Raw genomic sequence first — 21,268 nt, forward strand, 5'->3', positions numbered from 1 at the left:
TTAGTGTGAGATAGGTCGATGAAAAAAGTCGCAATAAGAGAGTTAGAAGAGAAAAAAGGGAAAAAGAACATGAAAGAAAGGAAGGAATAAAAGAAAGGAGGGATGAGGCAGAAGAAGAAGAAAAGGAATAGAGAGAGGAATTGGTTGGAGAGAGGAGGAGGGAAAGCAGTGAGGAAGAAATATAAAAGGGAAGAATAAAGGAGATAATGAATGGAAGGACGGAATTAAAGAAACCAATGAAGAGAAGGAGAGAGGGAGACACAAGTACAGTCAGATGAAGAAAGGAGAGATGAATAAAAAGTCATTGTGATAGGAGCATCCCTGCACTGGCTGCTACTGACCACTAGATGTCTCTGTTTGACCTCAGCTGGGACACACTGTGGATGGACTGTTTGATTTCACATATTGAACATTTTATAATTATTACTGTAAATGCTCAGATTCTGAATGAGGACCAGACCTCTGTCTGGAACAGGGTCAAAGATTTTAATATGGAAACGCTGACCCTAACCCTCCTCCTCCTCCTCCTCCTCGACTCAACGAGAGAGAGAGAGGGAGAGAAGGACAGAAACAGAGAGAGAGAGAGCAGCGATGGTGGAGCGAGCTATAGAGTGAATGAAGAGAGGGAGCGGCGTTAGTGAGAACAAAGCAGTGAATCAGAGAAATAAAACGTTATTGCTGACGTCCAGAAACGTCCTGAACGCAGCAACCTAAGAAGAAGAGAGAGAATCAGAGGGCTGCAGGGTCTCTGTAGATACAGACACCACTACACACTGCTAGTGATGATTCAGAGGGATTCTTTTTCTATCAGTTTATACATTGATTCTTTGGGAAATTCCTGCATATTCTACCTTTAAATAAGATATAGGGCTTTTCTAATTTGACCCCACTACATGTTGTACATCCCTTCTTGTTTCCTGATCTGCTTCCATTTTAATTAGCTGGGAATGCTGTTGATGCAAACTCAATGCAAACTTCCTCCATGTTTATCTGATTCATAAATATGTAATGTTACAATTTTCATGTCACTGTCATGTCATACAGTGTTGGATTTCCATTTTGCTATTGGGGCAAGCTGGCACCGTCATTTACGTCCACTAAAAGTGCTTGTTTTTGCCATGACAGGCTGGATTATTATAAGTGTCTGACATCATGGAACGAGTCTCGCTCAAGGAGAAGTCTCCTTCTGAAATCTGGCGAGGTGACGTGTTGCCGGAAGACGACGGTGGAATACGTCCATGATGGAAACGTGATTATCAGCTGGGAGCTGAGTTTGTTGTGTTGGAGTACAGAAACCGAGCTTAGAGTTATCTAAAAGAATTTCAGTGTCATGGCTGAATATCCAGATGATTTACATAATGTGGATGATTTCTTTGAATTCAACATTTATTTGAGTAAATGGATATTCAGATTTCACAACGAGACTTGAGCGTGACTTGGGCACAATAACAAACAGACCGGATCAAGAGAAAGGTCAGGAAAAGGTTTTTGTCGGCGGCAACAACAAGAACTTTTAGTGGACGTGACGTTACATCGACGCTGCTCTCTGCCCTCGCAGCTCGTTTAGCGGCCGACGGCTACAGCGTTCTCCCTCAACACTGGACCAGTTTCAGAAATGATTTGTCCCCGTTAGTCACTTAGACACAAACACATGGGACAATACGGTCCAGGTTGAGAAATACTGACGTTACCCTTTACGCAGCAATTCATTACACGACTCACTGTTGGAAAAGAGGGAGTAGTACTACCACTGAACAATGCACATAATGATTATTCCAAACAGTGTATCATATTATGCAAATGCATAAGGTAATTTGATGATGAACATGGGCTGATTGAGAATAGGGCTCACTTGCCTGGTGGAACCAAATTGATTAGCTTGCTCATAAAGAGCTGCAGTGGAGTTTTTCTATTCATAACCTGCAGTCGAGCCCCATGTGGCTTAGCATTACTAAAGCCATTAGTCACACACACACAATAGCACACACACTCACAAAGTAGAACACACACATGCACATGCACTGACATCATTTGGAAGTCGAGCAGTGAATGACCTCTATGCAGGGAAAACGTATTTACCAGATTATATCAGCCTGGGCCCAGTCGGCCATGCCGTGTGTGTGTGTGTGTGTGTGTGTGTGTGTGTGTGTGTGTGTGTGTGTGTGTGTCGGTGCATGAGTTGTCACAAGTTAGAACATTAATACCACTATAACTGCAGTCCTAAAAGCATGTGCATTCACAAAGTAAATTTAAGTTTAAAATGAAGTTAAATAAAGCCATAGTAGCCTACACGGTAAATAATGAATGGTAAACGGGGAGCCAACAGGAAGTGAGCCGGATTGGCCAGAAGAAGTTTTGGACGTTAGTCTCCATAGTAGACATTTCATTGTAGTGAGACCATTTATTGACACTTGACCTCACTGTATAAAAAGAGCGTTCAGCTCCAGCTTGTCCAGATGGGTCTCTGAGGTGCAGTCGTTGTTGTAGCGGGAGAAGAGCAGTGGGAGAGCACACATGGGTTTGGCTTTGATTTGATTCAAGTTATTTTTTTTGTTTTTAATCACAACTGAACCCCATCATCATCATCATCATCATCATCATCAACTTCCACCTTTTGAAATTGACTTTGACGGAACTATTATAACAACGAGGTCTCACCTAATGGCGTATGAATGACACGGTAATTGTGTGATGTAAACGCATCCGTGTGAATATCCTACGCTCAGAGATAGTGACGTAGAATAAAAAGAGAGCGACTGTCAACCAGGAGAACGCTGATCGTGTTTCCTGTACTTATGATACGTTGTTTACGTACGTATTTGACTTATTTTAACTCCAACCATGATATTTTTCCTAAACCTAACTAAATGGAACCTGTGGCCGTTTCACGGTAATGATGGGACGTTAAATGACACGTGAAAAGCTTGAAATGCATTATCATGACATGCGGAATGTCCTTAAAATGAAGTGCTATTCTAACGCCTTCCCATGAGATCGGGTTGATTATAATTAGGGATGCAACGATATCACTTTTTTTCAGACCGAGTACAAATACAAGTACAAGTACTTACATTTGGGTACTCGCCAATACCGAGTACCGATACGAGTACTTCCCTGTGCCAAAAGACCCTCGTTAACAGCCAGCTGGAGGGTGTGAGTGACACACAGTAGGCTGGGGAGTCCCGCATACGAGGCGGTGCGCCGCGACCGGCTCTAGGTCGGCTTGGAAAGGCTCAGGGCGAAGATGCTTCCCGGGGCCGTGGGCAAAGTGCTTGCTGCGCTTTCTCTCCCGCCGGGGAGGGACGGGGCCCCATGCTCACGGTGCGTCTTTCAACCGGGGCGGGGCTCGACTTACGTAAAAGGCGCCAGGGGTCTTTGGCGATGTCTGCAACCCACCAGACCCGTCTTGAAACACGGCCTAAGGAGTCTAATGCGCGCGCGAGTCAGAGGGTGCAAGCAAAACCCCGTGGCGCAATGAAAGCGAGGTACCGTTTTGCCAGTACGAGTACATGAGCACAGTATCGGACCCAATACCCGATACTGGTATCGGTGCATCCCTTATTATAATCTATTTTAAAAGGAACTGACTAAAAATGTGGAAACCTGTGTGTTTGCTGTATGACCCAAAGTCGGATGAAAAGATCAATATCAATTGAATCTCTGGCCAGTACAGTTACAGTTATAGTTCCAGGATGTGTTTAGCCTATAGCTTTGCACAAATAGAAGAAACAGCAAAATCACTAGCCATAATTCAAGAATCTAAAATAAAATAATTGTCTATCCAACACACACTTATGATTCGTATGAGTCTCTTTTAGTTTTATCTATAAGCTAGCTGTTCCCCCTTCATGCCAGTCAGTGTGTTAAGCTACAGGTTACCCACCTAACAGACGTTTCTCTGTACCGGACACAAAGATTAAACTGACATCGGCCTTCGCATTTGCTTCAGAATACCAGACAAGTATTTCCCAAAACGTTGGGGTGTAGAGTTTTAACAACACCCACACACCATTCCTCTCTGTATACATGCATCTATCTGTCATTCTGCTTCACTAGATGTGAGGCTGCCAGTCAGTCAGGGACACAAAAGTAAATGAACCATCATTGCTGATGAGAAACAATCACTAGCAGGAGGAGAGGGGTTCAGGCTGAGCTTCAGGAAAATGGAATAAATTAGCAGAGGGAAGGGGGGGGCGGGAGGGACTGGAGAGAAAATGACTAATGACTAATGCAATTGAGCTGCTGCTGTAAAGGTTTTGTGCATTTTTGGTTCATACATGTTTGTATGTTGTCAGGTGTGGGAGTGGAGAGGGGTCACAGGCCAGGTGAACACACACATCCACAGATTTCCATCCTCAGTCCACTCAGCTGTGGCTGTTTTTTTACAGCTCTAATTTTACTCTGCTTTTCTTTTTGTCCTTCCTCCGGCTCCTCCTCATCTGCCTCTCCTGCGTTTCCTCTGCCAGCCTTACAGTTCTGCTTACAGCAAACATGTCCCACTGCAGCGCTCAAGGACATACTGCACGAGAATGCAGCCCGCTGTGCCAGGACAACATGTACACATACAGTACTTGTGCATGTGTGTGTGTGTGTGTGTGTGTGTGTGTGTGTGTGTGTGTGTGTGTGTGTGTGTGTGTGCGCACACATCTAGGTGATGCACCCCTCTCCTAGTCGACCATATGGAAGTGTGTATGAAGGAAGGGAGGGGACAAATCCTGCTAGGACAGTTGACACAGCACAGATGCTAGACCACACACAAACACTGAGAAATACACAGAGAAACACACACACACACACACACACACACACACACACACACACACACACAGAGCACAATGTGTGGTGCTGTTTGAGTGGTAATGAGGCAGGAGTAGGAGGACGGCTGGTGTGCCTCCCACTGCCTTATGCTAGGGGAGTTACCCAGCTCGCTGGTGAAATGACAGAGAGTTAGCCCAGACCACACACACACACACACACACACACACACACACACAAGGAGAAGACAACCAGCGTCCTCTGGGCATATGAGCAACACTGAATATCCCTCATTTATTAACATTAGGAAATGTCACTGTCCAGGAATAGTATATGAATATTGGAGCAGTTTAAAGAAACAAGGGGGAACTTTAATGACACTATCTACTGTAGATCAGTGGGTAGGAAAAGAGACGGCACTATGCACCCCGAGAGTGTCTATTTTCACGCTCAAATGTAATAGGAATAAAGTGCACATTTGCAGTGTTAAAACTAGTAATGTAGTCTACGCAATATGCAGGAGTACAATGTATACACTTGTAAAATTGAAACCTTGATGTGTATGTTCCCCCTTTAAGAACTCAAAATATTAATTACACCTACATGTCAATTTTCTTCAATTCAGCACTTAAACATTTTCATCATGATCATTTTGTTCATTATTATTATGAAATTAATAATATGATTCATTGATAAAAAATGCAGTAATGATGGCTAAGAGGCAGCAATATTTCAGATTTTCAAGACTTTTACATTGGCTGAGTGTTTTTGTCATTCTATGTTGGCTCGTGGCATCGGTATATAGTTTGAAGAGTAAAATCTTTAAAGGGGACGTGGGTATGGGCCCAAAATGGGCATCTCATCTGGCCCACTTGGGTCAACTAAGTAGGTCCCCTAGTCGCGTCACTAATGGGAAATTAGTGTGTGGGCTCAGAATGGGCAACACAAATGGGGCCCATTTGGGTCAACTAAGGAGGTCCCGCTTGGGCTCCCAAGTGGGCTACCTATGTGGGTCCTAGGTGGGTCACTAATGGGAAATTAGTGTATGGGCTCAGAATTGGCAACACAAATGAGGCCCACTTGGGTCAACTAAAGAGGTCCCTCATGGGCCAGTTGGGGCTCACATAACACCCATTGTAATATGTATCAGACAGAAAGGAGGAGAAACAGAATGTAAACATGTTCTAGTAGAAACCCAACATACAAGTATGAACCTGGAAATGAGCCTGATATGTCCCCCTTTAAAAATATGAGCTAAAAATCATTTGGCAAAGAAAACTACTACTCAACTGTGAATAATTTAGATTAGTTTTGGTGCAGTTGTGTCCAGTTTCTTGATCAAAGCGTCAGGTCATAGAGGCTCTGTATAGACACCAGATTCTTTATTAATTAAGACATGTTTAGTAATAGGTAAAAAAGTCAAAGTGTAAACTTAAAAGTCTCAGCTCTACTACCTTTGGAAGCCTCCGTGCCATACGGCCCGCCGCCTCCGCCGCTGTCAGTCAGGTCGGGCAGCCAGGCGTCTTTGATCGCCGACTTGAAAACGTGGCGGTTGTCCAAACTCTGGATGGGCCTGAAGTTGCTGCGCAGATACTCCACCGACTTCACGTGGTCCTGCTGCTCTGTGGTGAAGATCGAGTAGAAGGCCTCCAGCTGGTGGCGGTGGGGGAGAGCGAGCATGGCAGAGACAAGGATGGAGAGAGAAGAGTGAACACAAAGAGGAGCTAGTGCTATAGGCAGAACTCACATCCTCTGGTGATTGTGACTTGGGGATTTTTCGCATCCATTATACAGCAGTAAGAAACACTTTCACTCCACTAAATACACAATACGAGAATGCAACGCAGACATCTACATGCAATGCAAAATGAGACAAGATTAAATTGTAATGATTGCTATGAGGAAACTGGGTCACTGTTGCAGCAAAGCAAAGGCTTTACATAAAAAAACATAGAATTCAAAGGAGAATAGTCAGAACACATGACCAATTATCCCAACATATGGAGAACATCTTCAATAATGTATCCATGCATCAGTGAAAACTAGGAATAGATGCTAAATACAGTGAAGAATATCATGTGGTTTTAGGGGGAGTTTTGTAGTATAACTATTTGAAGACACTGCTCTCTGCTTTTCTTTTTCCGCCTGTATACAGTTTTTACATTTATGTTTGTGTATGGATTAAACAAATTAAATACGTGTCATTTAGTGAGTTTGCTGGTGTGTATTTTTTTTAATTCTTTTTGGGGGATTTTCAATGCCTTTAATGATAGTGAGAGACATATAGTAATGAAAGGGGGAGAGAGAGAGGGTTGACATGCAGCAAATGGCCACAGGTTGGAGTCGAAACCCTGGGTCGTTGCGGTAAAGACTCAGCCTTGGTACATGGCACGCCTGCTCTACCAGGTGAGCTCTAGCGGCGCCACCAGTGTGTATTTTTGATCTTGGAACTGCTTCAAAAAAGTGCATCTGTCAAGTCCAAAATGTGACAATGCAAATCACCTTGAAAAAGCAGAAGACAAAACAAACAGACATTCGGAGCGCACCGGTCACTCAGACGCATGTGGAGACACATCCTAATGCCAGGTGTGAACAGACGTACTCCAAGCTGTGCACTAGTGTTCAGATCACCCAGGACACTTGTTAACACCAGATCTCACACACATTGGATTTTTTCATACTCAGATAATCCAGAAAATTCTAATAAGAAACTTTCAAAAGAAGTCACATTTCCAGGCTTTAAACCAGACAATTAAATCACAGGAAAGAGGAAAAGTCACCTTCCTGATCCAAGCTTGAGGTAGAAGTGGCCCTGATTGTTTCCATCCCAAAAGGTCTCTCACCAGAATCTGTCAACTGCCAACCCTCCACCCTCCTCCCACCTCCCACCTCCCATCCCCAGACCTGTTACTGACATGAACTTTCAGTGAGTGTGGGTCCTTGTGGCCTGCATCTCTGAAGTGCTGTCCCAGGGGATAATTGCGGTTTTGGAGTTCTGATTGCATATTCATGATCTGCCAGTCTGCCTTTCAGGCTGTGTTTTTTTGTGGCCGGCATAAAGCAACCACAGGCACACTCCAAACGGCACTACAGATATAGTGTTGGAGTTGGCAGAGTCCTTGAAATAGTCAGTGTTTTGATAAACACATAATAAAGAGTTGTGGCAAGTAATGTTGTCATGTTATTTGCGTAAAGGGCATCTGAAAGATCCCATGGCAAGGTATAGTCCAAAAAGCTTGGCCCATCAGCAGTCTAGATCCAGTAAATCTAGTTGCCGGGCTCATACCAGACGGGCGATGAATGGTGACTCAGAAATATCCAAAGTACACTGCTCTGATTCTGAGGGGCCAACTGTGGCCCAAAGCTACCTGGTTAAATCTAGCATCTATTACCCCTTTCACACCGAGGGCTAAACCAGCATTGATTGTGTGTCTGAAAGGGTTAACCCGCTTTGGCCGACTCGGCTTTGCAACCCAGGTCGAGAGGTGGGTCAGACCAGGGTTGGACCGGGGTCGATTTCAATTATATTTGGTTACAAATGGGGCGCATAGTCGTGATGCAATTGTCACAGCTCAAACAAACGACGTACGGCAGCGGGAATGTTTTCAGATACACCGGAGGTGAACAATGGACGAATTGGACAACACGGATGTGTGGCGAGACTTTGAGGTGTGGGAGCTCCTGGCCGTCCGTGGAGAGGACGAAATGAAGCGGTAGATTGAGGGGACGGGGTTTTGCTTGCACCCTCTGACTCGCGCGTGCGTTAGACTCCTTGGTCCGTGTTTAAAGACGGGTCGGGTGGGTTGCAGACATCGCCGCAAACCCCTGGCGCCTTTTACGTGGGCCGTGCCCGGCCCTGGGGGCACAACGCGGTTGGGGCACACTAAGGACAGTCCGCCCCGGTGACACTTTGTCCACGGCGCCGGGAAGCAACTTCGCCCTGAGCTTTCAAAGCCGACCTAGAGCCGGTCGCGGCGCACCGCCTCGTATGCGGGACTCCCCAGCCTGCCGTGTGTCGCTCACACCCTCCAGCTGGCTGTTAACGAGGTTCGTTTGGCACAGAGAAGTACTCGAATCGGTACTCGGTATCGGCGAGTACCCACATGTAAGTACTTGTACTTGTACTCTGTCTGAAAAAGTGGCATCGTGAATCCCTAGTTTTTATAGCATGTTTGCACATTTTCTATTTGTAACATTACCTTTTTTTAAACATTTTCTATTTTTACAAATAAACCTGCTAACAGATCCATCTGTCCTCTGTTCCATCTGTTCAAATGTACCAAACCCAGTCCATCACGTTATCGAGCAAATAGCAAACCTCATGAAATATAAACTAATTTTATTACATTTGGACCAGCTCTTACATTATCCAACAGTTGCCACATGCCCAGCTGAACAACAAGAGAAGCTGCTGGCCACCCGCTGGTGAGAAAGAGAAAAGCGGTAGATGACGGGATGAGAGACAACGTAGTGTAACGTTCTACAGACATAACAAGGCTGCTGAATGAGAGAGGCATCCGCCGATACGTTACACAGAAACACACCGTGTTAATAAGCCACCTCACGGTACTGCCAGCTGTGAGCTGTGATCTGTTTTTAAAGTCAGGCACCTTGGCGGAGGTCTGCGCTCTCCGAGTGCCATTCTAGTTATCAATATTTTTGAAAAGGAATCGATACCAAATGAGAATCGATACCAAATGAGAATCGATACCAAATGAGTAGCTTGTATCGATCCCCCCATCCCTAGTTTTAATATGAATTTAGCTGCCATGTTATCAAGCTGTGAACATTTTGTACTGCTTCGGGTTGATGTTGAAGTTGGCCTCCTCCTGCATGTTGCCATTTGTCACATGCGTGCTGTGTGGCAAGACGTGCGACCAGACATGGATTTGCACTGTGTGACTGAAATGTCATCTTTCGGTCTGTGTTGGCAGATGGATACTCTGTACAATGTGTTTGGAAGCAATGCACACAGACAAACAGCTTGTGTGCGAGGGGGCGTTGGAAGGGGGGAGGGGGAGTTGAGAGCCAGATTCAGTTTCACAAAGGTAAAAGTCTCAGTGAGGGACTGGTCCTGTTCAGACCTGGTATCAACATACCTCCTGGATGATCTGAACACAAGTGGACAGCTCTAAGTACAGGTGTCAATGCACTCAAGACGCATTGAGGACACATTGAGATCCGATCTTTCAGACCTCATTCAGAGGTGGTCTGGGCCACATATGGCCACATTCTCTTAGCAGTGTGTAGTGAATGTGTCCTGGGCCACATTAAGGACCGCTTGGATCCGCGGGGTCTCACTGCGCTACTCATGTGAATAGACAAGGAGATGCGAGAGCATCACGGCATGGAGACGGCTTATGCGCTCTACTGTATTCTATTGGTACAACTGTAATTTATTAAAATACATCTGATCTATAGGCTACATATCTACAGACTATCAGACTACAGACAGGAAGTGCATTATTATCATACTGTCGGTGTTTTTGTTCCGCTGCTTTGCACGGAGCTGACACCCGCCCGTCCGCTCTCTGGAGCGCTGTACCCGCTGTTGCCTGGCAAAGGCAGCGATGCCGGCGTCGCGGAGGTCCCCAGGGAACGCCAGCACAATAACTATAGATGTTGTAGAATAAAATATGTAGGATATTACTACTGACATTCATGTAATATGACGTCACAACGGCTGCTGTATAAGCTATGTGTTGACTACGTGTTTATTTGCATATAGAGCGGGGAAGTGAGATCAGATCACAAGTGATCACTGGAGAAGCATGTGGAGACGCATTCTAATGCCAGGTGTGAACAGACGTACTTAGAGCTGTCCACTTGTGATTGGATCAACCAGGTCACATGTTAGTGCCAGGTCGGAACAGAGGGTCCTGTGACCCTCTTTGTGCTGTACGACAATCAGGTACTAGAAACTAAACCAAAGCATGACTGAATTTTGAAGGGATTGTCCTTGACTTATTATTATAAGTTAGACTCAAGAAGTGACTCTTCCAACCTACTGTGACCATTCTCCTCCATCAATTCACCAAACAACCTCCCAAGAAAGAACGAAGTAAAGACCAAACCAGAGAATTAAAAACGAATAAAGTACATCGATTCATTAAAAATACTGCTCATGACTTTTAGAGAAAATATTCATTCAACCTTACAATGTGAAAGTACAAATCACTTTCCTCAGCAGCAGCTGCAGCGGTTTAGTGGAAGCCTTTTCCTCTAATTCAAACACTGTTTGGAATCCTCTGGGGACCATGAATATCCATCAGTACCAAATGAGGACAGTAGGTGTTCAGATATCTTGCTTTGGAAAGTGTGATGCTTGGATAAGCCCACAATCATCCCTATTCTTAGTCCCCACCTTTTGCGAGACAAAAATAATAGCACGAGGAAGTCAGGCAGTTTTTTTTTCACAAGCAGAATGTGATTGCAGCAAATCCCAAACCCCCAAGCTGCTGCAAAACAAATGTAAAACGCCCATAAAACATCAGCCTGCCAGCTTTGGCGACCAGCTTTAGGGGTGACTTTCTGAGATGATGAAAGTCAAATCTGTGCGTCAAAGCAAAGGATTAATAAGAAAAAAGCCCTAGTCTGATTCCACTGTTTACCGAGCCGTAGTAAACCCCTCAGGGGTTTAGGCTGGACAAAGACTGGAGCTGGAGGTAACACCGCACGACTGCAAAAATAAACACAGATCCACGTGCAGCTCTTTAGCTACTCCTCTGCGTTTGGTTTCCAGTGTTTTCTAGGAGTAGCTTTGTTGTGAACTGCTGATTTATCTTTTGGTTTAGCCTGTTCTCCCTTCTTCAGGTAGAAGGTTACATTTCCCATCATGCCTTTGTAAAGCTTTGGTTTGGTTGCTTTCTCTCTTTTTATTCTAGCTCTGAGCGTTTACATTGCAGTCAGTACACACTACATGGCGTACAAATGCAAAAAGCAAGAATGGCGTTCTTATTACATGCTAAATGCCTTGCACATTATCATATCATTCACACGCCTTTTCCTTTCCCTGTGAACGTGCTGGGATTTGTTGCTTAAACCTAAGCAAGTGTTTTGGTTTGAATTCACAATGTTAACCACGTGTTTACTGTGACTGTAAAATGGCGCCAAGGGGCCTGACAAAGTGTTAGTACATGACAAGTTGGGATGAGAACATGTTGAAGTTCCTGTGGTTCCAATGCAGCTAAAGCATTGATGTGTCAACAGAACTGGATACTGTGTACCAAGAGAACAACCCAAGCTTTCCAATGTACAAGCAGTTTTTGGGCACATTAAAGTAGAAATGAAGCAGTCAAGTTGAGCTGGTTTACTAAATGGATTTCCACTCTAATGAACAATCATATAACAAACATAACAAATGTCAACATTTAAAAAATCAGTTGCCATACTGCAGTACTCTATCCTGTGACATCACCAGGATGGTTGTCCCGGCTGAGTTACACAGATACAACGGTAGAGACCGTGAACGACGGAGGAGACTGAGAAGACACGGGACAGTAGAAAACAAAAGAGGGGACACTGTTGTATTGTTCCTGGATGTAAAGATGAGTTTTTACAATATTAAAACCAGGAACACAACAGTCCATCTCATAAACTGACGCTGAAACGGAGATCAGCAACGGTACTGCAGCAGCGCTGGCTAGTGGCACTGAAACTACTATCATTATTATTTTTATTAGGAGTAGTAGTTATATTTCTATATTATTATTGCTATTATTACGGATATTTCTATTATCGCTTACATCCACTGCTATGGATTATTGTTATTAGTCCTATTTTTATCACTACTTACAGCTGTTGTGCTACTATTGGGGTTGTTATGCATCTGTCTGTCTCTCTCTCTCTCTTTCTCTGTCTCTCTCTCTCTTTGTCTCTATTTCTCTCTCTGTGTGTCTCATTCAGAAAGAGGGTAAAATGTGTGCTGCTAAACTTCCTGTTCTGCACATGGCTGACCAGGGGGAACCAGGTGAAGGGGAGTGGGCCTGTTGAGCCAGTGATGTTGTTCATGAGGAACCAGGTGAAGGGGAGTGGGCCTGTTGACCCAGTGATGTTGTTCATGAGGAACCAGGTGAAGGGGAGTGGGCCTGTTGACCCAGTGATGTTGTTCAGGGGGAACCAGGTGAAGGGGAGTGGGCCTGTTGACCCAGTGATGTTGTTCATGAGGAACCAGGTGAAGGGGAGTGGGCCTGTTGACAAAGTGATGTTGTTCATGAGGAACCAGGTGAAGGGGAGTGGGCCTGTTGAGCCAGTGATGTTGTTCATGAGGAACCAGGTGAAGGGGAGTGGGCCTGTTGAGCCAGTGATGTTGTTCATGAGGAACCAGGTGAAGGGGAGTGGGCCTGTTGACCCAGTGATGTTGTTCATGAGGAACCAGGTGAAGGGGAGTGGGCCTGTTGACCCAGTGATGTTGTTCAGGGGGAACCAGGTGAAGGGGAGTGGGCCTGTTGACCCAGTGATGTTGTTCATGAGGAACCAGGTGAAGGGGAGTGGGCCTGTTGACAAAGTGATGTTGTTCATGAGGAACCAGGTGAAGGGGAGTGGGCCTGTTGAGCCAGTGATGTTGTTCATGAGGAACCAGGTGAAGGGGAGTGGGCCTGTTGAGCCAGTGATGTTGTTCATGAGGAACCAGGTGAAGGGGAGTGGGCCTGTTGACCCAGTGATGTTGTTCAGGAGGAACCAGGTGGGGTGTAGAAGGGGCAGTGTGTACTGTTGGAGGAGGGGGGCTTGACTATATGTATGTGAACTGTTACAAGCTGCTGGGTTTACACTGTAGGAAACTGGTTGCTATGATTTTGTGTATTGAATTGTATAATGTTTTATGGTTGATAGGTGGACTGGTTTGCTCTGTGATGGTGAACAGAGTGGTTCTGAATCTAGAGGGTTGGGATGGTGGGAGGTTCTGGGTGTGTGAGTGTGTGAGTGTAGACGAGTGTATTAGGGGGGCTGATTTTAGGTGTGTAGTTTCCAATTTCAATTTGTTTTTTCCCAAGGTTTTCTTGTACTTGTGGGTTTTTCAAGTGCGATGTTTAATTAAAGAACATCAAAAGTCAAGTCTCTCTCTGCCTCGCTCTCTCTCTCTCTCTCTCTCTCTCTCTCTCTTTGTTTCTATTTCTCTCCCTGCCTCTCTCTCTCTCTCTCTCTCTCTCTCTCTTTGTCTCTATTTCTCTCTCTCTCTTTTTAACTCTATTTCCCTCTCTCTCTCTCTCTCTCTATCTCTCTATCTCTCAAATCAATTCAATATGCTTTATTGGCATGACTGTTAGGTGAACAATATTGCCAAAGCGTCAATTCAATAATAATAAAAAAGAAGAACAAAATAAAAACAAAAAATATCTATATACATACATACAATTCATTAAGCAAATAGCAATATATAGATATTTAAAAAGAAGATGAAAATGGTAGAAAACAATACAGAAATAATTCATGTTTGTTGTGTCAATGAAAACAAACAAACAAATAAAAAACAATTAACAATAATATATTGCAATATCAAATGCCAAATGTAAAAACAAACAAACCATGAAGTAGAGGAGTAAATAAAAGGCAGAGTTTGAGTTACAGCTGTTATGTGTTGGTATGGTTGTTTCTTAGGCTGTGACATGCACTGACATATCCTGCCGCTTCTATGCTGATGACACTATTTTCTACAAGTACATGTTGCACTTTGGTTTGGTCAGAGAGGGAATCAAAATCTTGGAGTTTTTGTAAAGAACTTTTTCCTAATGTCTTCATATGAAATGTTGCTCTGTCTCCACCTGCCGTGTGACTCAGCATAAGCACGGTAAACAGCAATCAGCATTCATAACCAGAACACCTTTATGATTAAATTGTTTACGAGAGCACTAAGTTCTTCAGAGATCTAGCATTGTCATTTTTCTCTCAAAGAGCTCCAGATTGATGCATTTAACTTTAACATGTTCCAAATTGTCTTATTCTTCTTCTTCTTCTCCGCCCCTTAGTCACCAACATAAATATTGGACCCATTCTTCACAAGCCACACATCTTCTGAACATTCTCACACTAAAATGGCATTTTTCCGGCAGACAAATCAGGAGATAATTGAACTTCTTTTCGAGACCTTTCTCTGTTCCAGTGACTCTTTTTTGCGAGATCTGGCAACTAACGTTGTCTAATGCCCTAGCTGACTAACTCTGGTAATGCTAAATATGGCCGTTAGCTGTGTAGATATTTAATGTTAGTAGAGAAAGAAAATAGAAATACATTATATAATACATTATATAATAAACCTGCTTTCATCCAGCCACACCGATGTTCACAACACAACACTTCCAAACGAGGCGGGGGGGATGGGGAGGAGAGGCGAACACGCCATGACCACGCCCACTTAGGAGACAGGAAGTATACCATTTCTAACCATTGGCAGAGCTTGTAATGCATCATCTGTGTTATCGAGCATCTTTGGTAATAAAACACCAATATCAGTTCAAGTGGACGATACATTTAGAATATTTTCACCTCTTTACTTCGCCGTCAGAGAGCTCTTTCTGACGGGGAAGCGAAGCCGTTATCTACGGTCTCTTCGAAGACACCAGACTTCTATGACAATGTTGTCCTCGCAGAAAACGTGGGTTGCTGTCCACCGCTGCCTCGATCAGTTACTTTGTTTTTGGATTCACCAAAGCCACTTCAAATAATCTGAACTATCCCTTTAAGGTTGGAGGAAGTCCTCAAGTAATGACTGTAAGGGACTGTAAGCAATGCTTGTGGTGTGCAATGTACTAAAAAGTTTGCTAAACCAAACTGAGAATGATTACTATTTATGGCCTGCCTCCCATCTGTGTTTCTCCTCACACTGTACTGCAGTGGTACACAAGGCGGAGAGCCTTCAGCCCTTCCTCCTCCTCCTCATCTGGATCAAATACAGACAGCTACTGGCATCCACACCACAGCGCAGCCTCACAGCAGGCCATGTTGTAACTCCGACCTTCATATTGGCCTCTAATCTGAGTTGAAATCACTATATATACTGTACCGTGGTCACAGCAGAAATCAGTAGAGTGAGATTCCTCTGACAGTATAGGCAGATTTCAGGCTGCTTGTATTGGTTGCTACGGGGAACAACATAATCTATCAGAGAAACAGGGACACAGTGTTTTTCTCTGCATTGATTTACCACGGCTGAAGTTGCTTTTTACTTTTAAAGACAATAAATAAGGCTCGTGCTGATGTTATCATGACGTTAATCGCAATTAATCGCAAATTACTCACACAGTTTTCATCTGTTCAAAATGTACCTTAAAGGGAGATTTGAGTGGACAAATATGCTGGTTTATGCAAATGTATGTATATATTTATTATTGGAAATCAATTAACAACACAAAACAATGACAGATATTGTCCAGAAGCCCTCACAGGTACTGCATTTAGCATAAAACAATATGCTCAAATCATAACATGGCAAACTGCAGCTCAACAGGCAACAACAGCTGTCAGTGTGTCAGTGTGCTGACTTGACTATAACTTGCCCCAAACTGCATGTGATTATCATAAAGTGGGCATGTCTGTAAAGGGGAGACTCGTGGGTACACATAGAACCCATTTTCATTCACATATCTGGAGGTCAAAAGGTCAAGAGACCCCTTTGAAAATGGACATGACAGTTATTCCTCCCTAAAATGTAGTATAAGTTTGGAGCGTTATTTAGCCTCCTTCTCAACAAGCTAGTATGACATGGTTGGTACCAATGGATTCTCTAGTTTGTTTAGTTTCATATGACAGAGGTATCTTCACTCTAGCTTTAAAACCGAGCCCGCTACAACCTAAAAATCACAAGTTGCGTTAATGCGTAAAAGAAATTAGTGGCGTTAAAGCAAATTTGCGTTAACGCGTTATCACTGCGTTATCACTGCGTTATCACTGCGTTATCACTGCGTTAACTGTGACAGCTCTACTTATCATTATTGTAACTATGGTTTTGAGCTAATTATACTGATGAAACCAGAAAAAGACCAAAGGAGACACTGGACTTACTCAGGTACTTAGGCAGTCAGTTAAATGAGTTCTACATTTGACTTACGGAGTGTCGCAAGTAGCTTCTGCTGTATCCACAGCTTTAACGAGAAGTCTGCCTCAGTCCTGCTTTTCCCATTCTGCTCTCTGTCCCTCTCTTCTCTGTCACTTCCCCCAGCCCCCTGCATTGCCATTCTCCATCCATCCCTCAGACAAAATTATAAAATGTTTAGACTTATAGTGATCAAACAGCTTGGGACAGAATCATTCCTATACAAATGCTATTTAAATAATTCAATTATAGTAAATAAGTAGTCCTTTTGCAGTGGGTCTTTTCAGACATGACAACATCGGGAAAAACATTTTAAAACTACGTTAGACTAATGTTGAATTTTTCTTTTGTTTTGTACTTTACTCCTTTGATGCTTTGCCTCGCGGACCGTCTGCTTCCGGCTGGATACCTGCGCTGGGAGCTCGCTGATATCATGACTGGAAAAGGAAAGTAATTTTCTCTGAATAAAAAACAAGTGTGCACGGGGAAAGCACCTGTAGTTGAAGCCACCCTCGTCAAGTGGATTGATAACACCTCGTCATGTAATGCCCCCAAAGTGAAACGTTGCCTACCGGCTCCTCTCATGCAGCTCATGCATTTTTCCTCCTACCAGGTAGTACATTCATTTTTAACCTTAATAAAAACCAAAGACATGACATTTGACACCAGGGAGGTGAGAGCCCATGACCCTGTAATCATTGGTGACAATGCAATTGAGCAAGTGTGCTCCCAAACGTATGTGGGTGTACAAATGGACAATACTTTAAAGGTCCCATGTTGTAAAAAGTGACATTTTTATGGCTTTTATATTATAAAGCAGGTTTAAATTCTATATAAATACTGTGAAAGTATCGAAACGCTTAATCCACAGAGAAATACACACAGCCCGTATTCAGGAACTGAGCTTTTGAAACAAGCCGTCAGGTTTTCTGTCCATTTGTGATGTCACAAATATACAATATTTATACCATTTCAAAGTTTTAAACGTAAACATACTGAATGGGTCCCATTTTATTTCCTGTTGCAGTGTATGTGAATGACATCAGCTGACAGGATGTAATCATGGACCCAAGCTGTTTCCTAGCAACGGAATTCTGTTACAATTCCATTGAAATGTACTAAAACGGTGCGTTTCAGACAGAGGGTAAATACAGGTATATTCAAGCAGACAGCATGAGGAAAATAAAGTTTTAAGTTAAGTTTTTTAACATTAAAGTATGTGAACATGTTCTAGTAGAAACACAAAATACAAGTAAGAACCTGAAAATGAGCATGATATGGGACCTTTAAATTGGAGTGCCCACGTTGATTATCTGTGTGCTAGGCTGGCTCAGAGACTTCGCTTTGTTAACGTTCCACAACGCCGTGCTGGAAAGCATCATTAGATATGGTGTGGCATCGTGGTACGGCGCCCTTACTGTCCAGTTCAAATCGAGAATGGACATCATGGTGAAAGCAGCAATGAAAGTGATAGGACAGAAAGTCTATCTGTCCCTTCACACTATATAGATAGGAGAGAACTGTCTTCAGATATGCAGACAGACTTCTGAAGGAGCCGTCACACATTCTGTACTCTGAATACAAACGATTACCTTCAGGGAGACGTCTCAGGGCTGGACCGCTTCAAGCTTTCTTTCCTCCCGACGTCTAGAACACTACTCAACAAGAAAACAGGTTGGTTCTGTAGTTAACAGGAAGGAGGCGCTGTGCTATTTTGTATTATGTCTTATGGCTTCATATTATTATACATATTTTCCTCAGTGAAAATATTTCAATATTGGACATGTTCTTCTACAGTGTTTTGGGTGTATCACTGTAAAGTCTTGTCTTTTTAATGCCTATTTATTTATTTATATATATCTTTCTCAGGGAATGTGCAATATTGGACATGTTTTTCTGCTGTGTCTTGGTGTACTACTGTAATGTCTTGTCGGCTATGCGTTGTTTTAAGCTGATTGCAGCTGTGTGCAGCACTTTTGCCCAAACAAAATTACCCCTTGGGACAATTAAGTATATCTTATCTTATCTTAAGTGAGCGAGGAGCCTGTCCTGGCGGTTTCACAGTAGTTCCCTCAGACAATATACAGTATGACGAAGATGCACATCAGAGGGGGATTTAGAAGTTGGTGATTGTTGGAAACACTAACCGAGACGGTTTCGGTGAGTTTTTGTCTCTGTCAAGTTTGACTGAAGTGTGTTTTACAATTTGTTGCACTACAACAGCTGATACTATGGCAGCAGGGGAGAGGGTGCGCACACACACACACACACACACACGCACACCCCTAATGTAGACCTATAGCTAAATGTTGCAAAATTACTTTTACTCCACCACGACGAAAGATTCATGGTGTCTGTCTGAGTCACTCCACTCCACTATAAAGTATGCAGGTTGTGCACTTAACTGGCAACCATTTGTTGTGAAGTGAATGCAGTGGCACGGGGGAAGGAGAAGCGACATCTATAGTTGCTGAATGTTAACAACATTATCAATTGCACTTTTCAGTTCATTTTAAATACAGTATATTACACAGGCGGGGGGCAATGGACATTTCTTTGTTTTTTTTAATTCCTTTTATATTCCATAATATGCAGGCTAGAGTCTTGCTGGCCATAAGGCAATATTTGAGTACAGTAATATTTACAATATGGCCAAAGAGACACCTTTTAATGTTCACATTTTTCTAAATAAATGGGAGAAATACAGAGGTACGTACTGAATGGTGGATTTTGTGCACAGCTAACGATATCCAGTGTTTCAACAGCAGTCAAAGTCGGTGTGTATTTAGGACCTGCTTCACGCTGTAATGTGATCGTTAAAACACTCTCGAAACAAGATTGAATCCAGATGTGTACATGTATATAAACATGCAAATCACCAAAATCAGTGCTTACTGAGGAGCTATCTTACAATCCAACTGAAAGACCTCAAGGAGAAAAAGAAATCCATATGGCTGCATCTTAGCTGCTTTCTGGAAATGTTGGCACATTTGCACACAATACCAGATGGGAAATTATAAAAAAAATTCCCACATGTCCCACTTGGAATTGCTACTAGGAGGCTGATCTCAACAGTACTTCCCAGTTGGCAGCTCATATTCCGGGTGAATGTGATGTGAGACCAGCATGGCATAACCAACACACACACACACACACACACACACACACACACACACACACACACACACACACACACACACACACACACACACACACACACGCACACGCACACACGTCAGGTGCACAAATACAAGTGTGGCAAGTCCACATGTCTGTTTGAAAGGAAGGCATTTTTGGGTGAGTTGTTGTGTAAGAGCCTGAGCATCGATCCACTCTAAAAGCAGCCCAAAGCAACTGCTGTCACTCCCGCTGACCTACTTCAACTATCATCCAAAACAAAAGACGAGCAGAAAGAGCGGCGAGAAATAAAACACAAAAGAGGCACAGAGAGAGACAATAACTAGAGTCACCATCTGTGTTAATTCTCTTCCCAACCTCCTCCTTTTATCTTCCTCCATCATGTTTTCTCTGGAGAGTTGCACAGCACACACAGAAAAAAAGAGGGGAAACAAAAGGACTTCAAACGAGGCTTTTAAACCCCGTTGAGAAAGACTGGCTAATGGTCAGGCATCATCAGCCAGAGAACAGGAAGGAGGAATGATGCCCCCATCGCTCGCTTCCTTGTTGACTCATTCCCTGTTTCATATTCTGTTGGTCTTTGCATCATTTCCTGTCTTGACTTTGAATTCTTGTTTTTTTTATCCGTTGCTCTTTAAAGGTGCTGTTTGTAACTTCTTACACGTATAAATTATTGTGGGTCAGTGTCAAATGCGTGTTCAGACTCAGACTCCAACACAAACTACACAGAAACACCAAAACCGCAAAGTTATATCAAGTGAAGCCCGTCTTGCAAAACAGTGTTAACTCTTCTGCTTCGTGTCGGGAGGACCGCGGTCAGAAGACACAGAGGAGACCGTAGCTTTGGTCTCCAGAGCCGGAGTGTCTGCTCCTCTGCCTGCCTGCTTGCCTTCATTAACACGCCGCACTCGTTCGTGCATGCGCGCACACTCCACACTGCAGAAGAGTTAGTTTAGCTCTGAGACTATCTAGTGAATGTACAGTGGACGTTTGTGCAGAAATAAATGCTGCAGCTCCTCCAGACCAACAGAGGTTTCCCGTGTCTTGTGAAGTGACGGGGCTCCGGAGCGATTAATGTTATCATGTCCGACCAAAACTCCGGTGTCTCCCCTGTTCCCTCCGGCCGCGGTCGGGAGGCTGAGGCAGGAACGGCCAACACTAGGATCAGCAGTGATTCATGGAGAGACCTTCGTCTGGTCAGCTAACATTACTGCCAAGCAGCTGAAATATAGAGTGATATTGTGCTTTTAGCTGACGTGTGTCGCCTCACTGTTTTGACCGATGCTCGTTCTATGTAGAGCGAGCGCGAGCAACAGGACGCTGACAGGTCTCGCTGTTAACAAGCAA

General features: G+C 43.7%; 1 protein-coding gene across 3 annotated transcripts in view; it reads right to left on the reverse strand.

Moving 5' to 3' along the window:
- The window catches only part of LOC141775169 (receptor-type tyrosine-protein phosphatase gamma-like), a 457,885-nt gene that overhangs the window by 62,860 nt on the left and 373,757 nt on the right, over nucleotides 1-21,268 (reverse strand). For all 3 annotated transcript variants that reach the window (XM_074648278.1, XM_074648289.1, XM_074648268.1), the window contains exon 8: nucleotides 6,210-6,408. In XM_074648278.1, the coding sequence (XP_074504379.1) occupies nucleotides 6,210-6,408 (199 nt within the window). The remainder of the gene's footprint in view (nucleotides 1-6,209; nucleotides 6,409-21,268) is intronic.

Source organism: Sebastes fasciatus, chromosome 1 (assembly GCF_043250625.1).
Source record: "Sebastes fasciatus isolate fSebFas1 chromosome 1, fSebFas1.pri, whole genome shotgun sequence".
NCBI lineage: Eukaryota > Metazoa > Chordata > Actinopteri > Perciformes > Sebastidae > Sebastes > Sebastes fasciatus.